The following is a 10,260-nucleotide window of genomic DNA, read 5'->3' on the forward strand; positions in this document are numbered from 1 at the left end:
GGAGATTTAGGGATGGAACATTAGTGACACTTGACCAAAATGAGTAAATACAATGTCGGGAATAGCAGAGCCAGCTCTTCCCAGAGAAGGCAATTTCCACCAGCCTTCCTCTAATCCTCGGTTAAGCCTGTGCCCAGCTGAAAAGCCCACCCTAATGAGATTCCCCTCCCCTGGTGACATTTTTGGAGAAAGGGTTAATGAAATCGCTTAGTTTCCTGGCTTTGCTGTCCCAGGGAGGAAGCTATCTGCCAAAACAGCCTGCAGTGCGCTCAGTTAAACAATCCACATCAAGGAACTTTGTCTGATACAAGGAATGTGGAGTATGTTTTCCTACCCTGGACCCTAGATAATTGGACTGGGGGTGGGGGTGGGGGTGGGGGTGGGGGTGGGGGTGGGGATGGGGGGGCCGGCATTTCCTGACCCAGCTGAAGCCAATATGCACTTCCACCACAAGATGGCGCATCTGGGCCTGGCAAACCCCTGTGCTGCCTCTTCCACGAACACAGGGACAACCTTGGCTCCCTTGAGGTGCTGAGTGGCGGGGACGTCTGTGTGGCTGTGACAGACAAGGCACAAATCATTGTCCTTATGTTCAGGGGAGAAACCAGATCAGGAGAGGTTAAGGGGCTTGCAGTTCCCAAGACTCTTTTCTTGCAATCTGAAATTAACCCTCAGACCTCAGGCCCTCGTGCCTTTGAGATTTAACAATTTATAGGCAAGTTGGAAAGAGCAGAATAATGGAATGTTTCAAGATGAGAAGGGTGCTGTGAGAGGGCACCTGGGGGGCGGCAGGGCACCGCCAAGGTCGCAGTTTGGGCAAATCGACCCTCTGGGCCTCAGTTTCCTCGTTCACAAAATGAGGATATTAATAGTTGGCTTAAATTCCTCGTTGGCAAAACAAGGACTGAGTCTCTAACACATCCTCAGCCAGCACACAGTAAGTGATAATGAAGACAACACACCTAGCGTGAGACCCGGTACTCAGCAAATGGTAACTGAGCAATTGAGGGCAGCCCCTGACGTTACAGGGGAAATCTCCGCTGTCCATGCCTCTCTGTCCCATTCCACAACCTCGCCCCCCTCCCCATTTTTTCTGTTGTTTAGTCCCTAAGCTAGTGCTGCTGATTTTGAATTGTCCTAGAAACCCCTCTGTGGCTTATCCAATAAAGCACCCTTGACCCTCTAGCCTCTTTCAGCAAAGAACGCAGTGTTTACAAAACAACTTCTCTGGGGATTAGAATGGCAAACACCAAGCCAGCTCCAAGTTCTTCTAAACCAGGGCCTGGTTTGGAGTGGAGAGGGAGGCCTCCCTTGAGTTAAGAGTTCCTGTGGGCCTGGGAGGGCTCCCCAAATTCAGAGCCTCTCTCCTGCTCCCAACACTGGCTCCAGATTGCAGACCTTGTAATGGGCATTTGGTTTTCTAAAGCCATCTAGATGGCTAAAAAATCGCATTCATAAAATACAGCCAAGCGAGGCTAATATAACATGTACTGGGCTCTCAAAAATTAGCCCAGTTTTCAGGCAAATTAAGCCTCAGATTGTGAAAAATGTAGCCTTTATCAATCCCATTCAGTCCTTTATGAGTAAAATCATGCTGACGGCAAACCCTGCACTGCTGGGGCCGAGCACCAGGTCCATTTCTCTGCATGGCACCCACTGGGCTTCAGTCATGGAGGAGCATCCAGGCATCTCAGGTGCTGCTGGTCGAGTGCTCTGCCAGGCTCACCCCAGACAGCGCTCGTCTGGCACCAGCCAACAATTTGAGGACTTCAAAAACCAAGAAGACCCTCGGAGCACAGAGACAGCAAATTCCACAAGCCACAGGACGGTAACACAGAGCAGTGTGGGGGCAGAGGTGATAAATTAAGGGAAAGGAACCCGAAAGCTCTCAGGGAAGGCAGTCTTTCAAAAACAGATGTTCCCCTCTAGACTTACAAAAAGTTAAAAAGAGCATTCTAGAATTAGCTAATGAATTTGTGTTTATGAACAACATGAAGAATCAGCATGTAAGATATAAGCCTAGTCATTCCTCTTTTTTTCCAGTGAAAACAATGAAGATGGAAATTTAAACCTCTGAGTACTTACTACAATGTTAACGCATTTGATTTAGTTAGCGATAAGGCTAGCCTTGGTGTGCCTTGAGGAGGCTGAGCATTGGTAGAAAGGGGCAAATCAAGCCCTCAGATCTTAAAGGGAAGCTGTTTCCATTCATTCCAGGTAAATCAGATCTAAGGTGTGAGCACACGGCTCCTGGTGTCCTGGAGCAGCAGCCTGGTGACAAGGGAGTCTTTTGCCACTGTTTTGTGGCTGAGGTTCCCAGATTCCTGAATCTTGGGATTGAAATACAAAGAGGTGGCCTCTGCAGCAGAGTTGCTTCTGTCAACAGGAAGAGGGGAGGCCAGGAGGAGGAGGCTTGAGACGGTCTGGGCAGGAAGGCACATGGGCTCAGGGTGAGCCTGGCCCGGTGCCTTGGGAAATGCAGGGATGGGCCTTGGGTGTGGGATCCAAAGAAAAGCTGGGAACAAGCTTGTGGCAGGGATAACTCAGCAACAGTCCTCACTGGTGTCTTCTTCCCTCTCCTCCTCCTGGGCCTTGGGGCCTTCCAGTGGGGGGTGGAGGTGAGCATGGGTGACATGCCCTCAAAGCCCTCGTCTGGGAACAGAGCTCAGAGCTGAAATGCCTGGTGCCATCCCCACAGTGCTCCCGCTTAGCGCCCATGCTCACATTGGTGCCTTGACTCTGACGGGACATGTCTGCAAACCCTGTAGCCCTGGACAGACCCACAGACCCCTGTATACCAGGGAAGCACGTTCTGTGACCCAGGCTATGACCCACTTGCATGCAGGTAATTATTAAAGAGAAAAAGCTTTTTAAAATCCCAATCCTGAGTCTCCCTAAGCTGGTGCTCCTTCTCACAGCTAAGCGAGCATCACCCAGATCAGGAAAAGTCAGCTGGTTTCATCTGTATTTTAAACTCTCAGAGAAGACACATAATGAGCTCATCACACATGAAGCAGGCCCAATGAGTGAGTCAGCAATAAATCAACAGTCTTAATGGAGAATTAATAATAGACAATGGAATTAGATTAAGAATCTGTTAATACATAAGAAAGATTAAGAGCCTAGTAAAATGCAAGGCCAAGAACTGCTCTCAGGCTACCCTCAGGTTCTTAGAGAGAAGCTCCCCACCCCCAGGCACTTGGTGGGTGATGAACCAGGGTAACCATGCCCATGGGAGGAGCCAGGTAGTGGGGCTGAGCGAGAGGTGCTTCAAGCCCACCTCCTCCTGGAGTATCCTGATTCTTCATTATGGCACTAAGTGCCTTTAAAATCATCAGAGGGAGAGAGACATCCAGGGCTTGGGAGGGAAAGAGAGCAGGAGGGGGAGAGAGAGAGCAGAGGTACCCTGTGTAAACCCAGCTCCTACTGTGTCACTGCCGCTGTACCCATTGACGGCTGCCTTGCTGCTCAGCTCAATCATCTGGTGTAGCCGCAGCTTTCGGCAGTAGATGGAGGCCGCCTCAGGCTCCAAGGCAATGATGAGCTGTTCCGAGTTCTCGGGAGAGGCCAGGCCTGCCTGGAAGACAGAAACAGAGGCTGGGACCCAGGGCCCCCCGGGCAGGCCTGCTCACAGGACACCCATGCCTGGGCTGACCTCCCTAAGGAAGGCGCACTCGCGCCCTGCTTCTGTGGGACATTCTCTACACAGTCCTCCGCAGAGCTTAATGTCGGGGTACTTCGGTACTGGGCCCCAGTCCAGATACCCTAACACCCCAGGGTGGTCAAAGAAAATGTACAGGCACCTGGGGGAAACGCCCGGTGCTTTGGCCATGGGGCCTCTTGCACTTGGGGCTTGCTTGGCTCAGAACTGAGAAGCACAATGGGGAGGGGCAGGGGGAACACAGATGGTAGGACGCACATGGGGTTCCATGCTCCAGGGGCGGTGGCACAGCCTTGCAGAGGCCCTGAAACTTTCTAAACCGTCGCAGGGTGGAAGGCAGGTGATCTTTCTCAGTTGTCATATACCACGGGGTCTGACCAAATCGGAGCAAAGCCCAGTCTTTGGTGGCCTTGGAAACAGGCCATGGCTGGGCCTCAGCTATGCAAGCATTTGACTTTGTTATCTGGGTAATCGACCTTTATCTCCAGAGCAGTAGGAGGGTTCCTGAGATTTATCTACTGGGGGCGACAGATGAGCAGTGGCTCCAGGAGGAAGCCCCTCCTGGAATCCCATATAGTCCCTCAACTTCTAGAGTGCGGTTGAGAGTCAGTGAGCAGGTATCTTATTCAGAGCCTCCACCCTTTAATAGTTTTACTATATACATATATCACAAATAGTAATAAATATTCCTTTAATAATCTGATCCCCAAGTTCTCATCTGTGGCCTCCATCTGCAAACATTTGGGGCCTCGGCCTGTAGTAGGCAGAAAGGCTTCTGTTCTGTGACGTCTGACCCGTCCCAGTCACCACTCCTGTGGGCCTTGAGAAGGGGCAGCCCAGGAGGCCCTGGGATGACCCTTCTGAAGATGCTTAGAGAAACAGCCTGGCTTGGCCTCTAACCAGGTCCCTGCCACCTCTCATGGCCCGAGCTGCAGCAGGAGGCCCCACTTCCTTCTGGAAACCATCCAGGCACGTGGGTGTCCTCAGTTGCCAGCACAATAGACCATGGAGGCACACTTTGTCCCCGCCACTGCTGAGCTGCTGACTTTTTGACATTTCTTAGGAACCTTGGGATGCCACGCCTACTGGGAGGAAGTTTTATACCAGACCCCTGGAGTTTTGTGCATTCTTCTTGCAGACCAGGTTCAGAAGGTCTCCTAATGCCACATATGCATAAATATCCTCTCACCAAGGGGAGCCGGCCTCATCATGGGCAGAGGGGTTTGGGAGGTTCAATTACTGGGCAAGGAGGGAAGGGGATTTAAGAATGCAAAGCAGCCATGCATGGTGGCTCACACCTGTAATCCCAGCACTTTGGGAGGCCACGGCGGGTGGATCACCTGTGGTCAGGGGTTTGAGACCAGCCTGGCTAACATGGTGAAACCCTCTCTCTACTAAAGTACAAAAAAATTAGCTTGGCATGGTGGTGGGCACCTGTAATCCCAGCTACTTGGGAGGCTGAGGCAGGAGAATCCCTTGAACCCAAGAGGCAGAGGTTGCAGTAAGCCAAGATCACGCCACTGCACTCCAGCCTGGGTGACACAGTAAGACTCTATCTCAAAAAAAAAAAAAAAAAAAAGAATGCAAAAGACCTTCAGAGCCATTCATCAACTCCTTCAGTTTATGTAGAAAGAGAGGGAGAGTGGCCCACTGTCCCAGTTTGCCCAGGATATAAAGATTTCCTAGGATGTGAGACTTTCAGCGATAAAACTGATACTACCAGCAGGCAGATGACTAAGCACCTTCACTCTGTAAAAACCAAATGGCTCAAACATGGCAGAACCACATCTGGAAGACGGACTTTATAAAACCAGATGAGAACCACCACGCTCATGTCCTACACTGTCCTTGGTGAACTGCACTGTTCTTCCCATCACCTAGTACCCTCGGCTATGGCCAACCACCCAGGCAGTGTCAATGCCCATCAGCTCAGCCCATGGGTCAGAGGCTGGGTCTGCCCTTGGGTGACATCGGTCAATAGGCCCTGACTCAGGCGCATGACAGGATTTCCTGCTGCCCCCTATTCAAGCAAGTAAGTCCCCCCTCCCAGCTTCACTCTCACAGGGTCGCGTTAGATATCCTTAGCACAAACATGGCTGGAGGTTAGAGTGAAAGGATGTGGCTCTCAAACGTGCAGTGCCTCTGGCAAAGGTGACGCCTCTGAGCCTGGTTCCTGGAGGAAGAAATCCCAAATAAGACCAAGAGGGGCCCCTTCCGAAGGACAGCACCTGTGCTGATTCTTCCATCTTTGAAGGTGTGTAGAGTCAAGGACCTCACAGGAGAATAGAAGTTCCAAGGGGAAAGCTTCCATAAAACGGGATGAGGAAGAAGGGAAAACTCACTGCAAAGAAACTGCCGGGCCTGTATGGGTACAATTCTCCTCCAAAGGTCAAACCTGCAAATCAACCGGGGTCGGGGGGAGGGGGTAAACCCATGAGTGGAGCCCAGGGAGTTGGTGTGAAGGAAGAAAGGCAAAGATTGTGACCCAGACGCTACATTACAGTTACCATGTCCCACTGGGATGTCAGCCTGCCAGGTGGGACTTGCAGCAGTGAGGCCCCCACAGGGCCAGTGAAAGCAAGGTGGGCCAGGGATAGGAGGGGAGAAAGAGCAGCATAAGCTCTGCCCCTTGTCTCTCCCCCACACTGTAAGCTCCACCCCATCCTTCTTCCTACACCATAAGCCCCGCCCCTCATCCTCTTCCCACACCATAAGCCCTACCCCATCCCTCTTCCCATACCATAAGCTCTGCCCCCTCATCCTACTTCCCACACCATAAGCCCCGCCCCATCCTTCTTCTCACACCATAATCCCTACCCCCATCCCTCTTCCCACACCATAAGCGCCACCCCTCATCCTTCTTCCCACACCATAAGCCCTACTCCATTCCTCTTCCCACACTGTAAGCTCCACCCCATCCCTCTTCCCACACCATAAGCCCCACCCCCATCCCTCCTCCCACACCATAAGCCCTACTCCCAACCCTCTTCCCACACCACAAGCTCAGCCCCCTCATCCTTCATCCTACACCATAAGCTCCACCCCTTATCCTTCTTCCCACACCATATGCTCCACACCTCATCCCTCTTCCCACACCATAAGCTCTGCCCCCATCTCTCTACCCACAATACCCCTGAAATTCTGCGCAGGAACTCTGACTTAGATGGGAAATCTTTACATGGAAAATCAGATCCAACAGTCCAGAGGGGTGAAGAGCCCCGAGTAAAATTCTACAACTCGAGGGCATCTGAGTGTGCCTGGTGTGCAACTGACAATTCAAAAGAACTGTCCCCTGCCCAGGACACTCTCACATCCTGAAGACACTCAGGCTGCCCCAAGTCTGCCAAAAACAGCTTGGGCTGGCGCCCTCAGGGGAGGCCTTTCATCTGTCCCTCTCCAGCTGGGCTGGCCTCAGCTCCACAGCAAAAGCTTTGGCCCATTTCCATAGGGGGTTCCCCACTGTACCTGGAAGAGGATGCAGGTGGGAAGCAAAGGTGAAGAGAACCCCATTCCCCAGTGGAGAAAAAGGTAAGGTCACAGGCTGTGTCTGGGAGGCCCAGGACAAAGTAACCACACTCCTTTGCTTGAACCAGCTCCTGTCCTGTGAGGGGCCATGTCCCAACCGCAAACTCCCATGGAGGCCCCAGAAGAGAACTGAGAAGGAGAGGTGAGAGGAGGCAGCAGATTCTGCACAAATTCAACCTCCCAGGAGTCCCAGAGCTGCTATGGACTTTGAGAAAAGGAGGAAATGCTAAAGTATCGCCCAGGCTCTCAAAAACCCAGCTATCTTTCTCTCTGGGCAGGAAGACCCAACGCCTGGAAGTGCAAGCTTTGTTTCTACATTAACACGCAGCCACCCTCAACAGAAGCCCTCCACCTGGCAGCCCTCAGCAAACCTATGGGTCCGTTTGCCTGGGATCAGGCCAGGGTCACCTGCAGCAGAAGAACACTCTATCTTTATAATTCTGCCTTTGGAGAAGGTACCTCATGGTTACTACTCCCACGAGAGTGCTCCCTCCACTGGGGCCCCTGCCAAACACGTAACATATTCGTTTCCTGTCCTAGACACCAAGCTTGTCCAACCCATGGCCCACAGGCCACATGTGGCCCAGGACAACTTTGGATGCAGCCCAATACACATTTGTAAACTTTCTTAAAACATTATGTTTTGCGATTTTTTTTTAGCTCATCAGCTATCATTAGTGTTAGTGTATTCTATGTGTGACCTGGGACAATTCTTCTTCCAGTGTGGCCCAGGGAAGCCAACGGATTGGATTCCCCTGTTATTAATGGTGCCGACATGTGTAGCCTCTCCTGCAAGATGGTGGGTTTTCCAAGGGCAACGCTCAATTCTTCTTGCCCCAAAGCACACAGTAGGTGTTCAGGAGGTAGCTGCTGAGCGAATAGATCCACCAGCTCTCCAGGCAGCCTTTTTTCTGCAGTTTCCTGGTCCTCATCCCTGCATTCCACAGCCTTGACCTGGGGATTCTACACACAGAAAGTATCTGAACCAAGAGCATGCTACCCCATTTAACTCCTCCAAGAATTTGGGGCAGAAGGAGCACCACTGTAGTAGCTTTTTAAAGCCTTCCTCTGTGATCACGAGTTTCACTCAGGAGAAGCAGGTGAAAAAACCACACTCCAGGGAAACTGAGGAGGTGAGGAAGTGGTGTTTACACCAGCTCTGCTCCTCCACCCTGCAATCAGCCAGGAGAATCTGCCAAGGGCCTGTGTCCACAGCTGAGAAGAAATGGCCAGATCAGTTAAGTGCTCTGCTGGGCTGTGGTCAGGCTACAAAAGAGGCTCCAGCTGCACCAGTTCAGGGTGTTAGGCAGTTTTGCTTTTCCCGATGATTATTTTTCACTGCAGCTTGTTCCAAAGGGAGGCAGAAGAAGCTATGTCTCCATGTTAGATGAGATCATCGTACATATGGGAGCAGCATTTATTTAACAGGTTTCCAGAGCCTACTAGAGTTACACATTTTAGGCAAAATGCCCTTAGAAATAAACTGGACTATTTCCTATCCACAATCTCCTCAGCTTCAGAACAGTCTTCCGGGTCTACGTCTTTTCTAAAGGCCTCAGAAGAGGGATCAGCTGTTCTTTCTGTTACCATGTTTTCGCTGAATGCTCTTAAAGGGTCTAAAGATGGCTTGGGCCTATGAATTACAAAAGCTAACGGTTTAACCCATCTTTTAAACAAACACTCTACACAAGGTGAGTTTCTGGAGTTTCACCAAGGAAACTGCATCTGTGCACTCTCTCTGTAGCCCTCACGGGCAGTGAGCCTGCCCCAGCAGAGGCCCCAGGACTCCAGACCTGCTCCTCATAACACTGTCTTGCTTCCAGGCTGCTTTCTCCTCCACGTGGCAGGTGGGAGGTTCAAGTTCAGCCTCCACCATTGCGCCACAAACATGTGATCAGGAGGCCTAGAAGGAGGGGCTCCATTTTTCCCATGCAAGCAGAGTAGACGTGACCAGTTCTCCAACTGTCCTACTGGAGTACCACTTCTACCTCAGCCTTCCAGCTCTCCTGCCTGAAGTCAGGGGCATGGGATGGGATGCACTGTGGGAAGAAGGGTTGGTGGGCAGCCACCACCTCGTAGAAGGAGACAGATGTCCACCTGATATGATACCTTTCACATGCATGGATGCCTGGTGAGCACTGACAGAAGCTGCTAGGCTGAGAACTATGTTCTGTGCCCAGACACTGTATTAGTCAGGGTTCTCCAGAGAAATAAAGCCAGTAGGGCATAGAGTCAGACAGAAGAAAGAAAAAGAAGAAAGAAAGAGAGAGAGAGAGAGAGAGAGGGAGGAAAGAAAGAAAGAAAGAAAGATGATAGATAGGCAGACAGACAATTATAAGGATTTTGCTTATGCAGTTATAGAGGCGAACAAGTCCCAAGATCTGCAGCCAGCAAGCTGGAGACCCAGGAGAACCCATGGTATAGGCTGGCAGGCTCGGGACCCAGGAACAGTCAGTGTTTAAGTCTGAGCCTAATGGCAGGGGGAAAAAAAAGTCTCAGTTCAAAGGCAGTCATGCAGGAGGAACTCCCCCTTACTCAGGGTAGGGTCAGCCTTTTGCTCTATTCAGGCCTTCAACTGATTAGATGAGGCGCACCTGCCTTAACAAGGGCCATCTGCTTTGCTCAGTTTATTGATTTAAATATTGAACTTTATCACAGGAACACTCAGAATAATGACTGAGTAAATATCTGGGCATCCTATGGCCTAGTCAAGTTGACATATAAAATTAATCATCATAGGTCCACATCTTTCTTAGTCTGTATACTACTGGAGGATGGAGAGAGAGTAGAGAGGTGTTAATTTTGGCCACAGAGTTGCAAGTTTCATTTCCACTTTGTCCTAAGACTCTCCAGAAGGCAGGCTGAAGAGACTGCAGCAACGTCTGCAAAGCAACTGTGCCCCCAGTACACCCCTCTCCCTAACCCAAAAGTATGAAAGGCTTCAGTGAACCATTTGGCTCTGAGCGACCCAAGAGCAGGGCCCCTGCCTTGGTTGGGGATAGAATCCAGTGCCTACCACAGTCCTGACACAGAGACCTCCGGTATAGCTTTGTTTAATGAATAAATAAATGCAC

At 51.0% G+C, this 10,260-nt stretch overlaps 1 protein-coding gene across 4 annotated transcripts in view; it reads right to left on the reverse strand.

Moving 5' to 3' along the window:
* Nucleotides 1–10,260, reverse strand: part of HSPA12A (heat shock protein family A (Hsp70) member 12A) — a 183,996-nt gene that overhangs the window by 10,926 nt on the left and 162,810 nt on the right. For all 4 annotated transcript variants that reach the window (XM_032281762.1, XM_032281761.1, XM_032281763.1 and 1 more), the window contains one exon: nucleotides 3,406–3,577. In XM_032281762.1, coding sequence (XP_032137653.1) covers nucleotides 3,406–3,577 — 172 coding nt within the window. The remainder of the gene's footprint in view (nucleotides 1–3,405; nucleotides 3,578–10,260) is intronic.

Source organism: Sapajus apella, unplaced genomic scaffold, assembly GCF_009761245.1.
Source record: "Sapajus apella isolate SASKATOON/1434 unplaced genomic scaffold, GSC_monkey_1.0 scaffold13, whole genome shotgun sequence".
Classification (NCBI taxonomy): domain Eukaryota; kingdom Metazoa; phylum Chordata; class Mammalia; order Primates; family Cebidae; genus Sapajus; species Sapajus apella.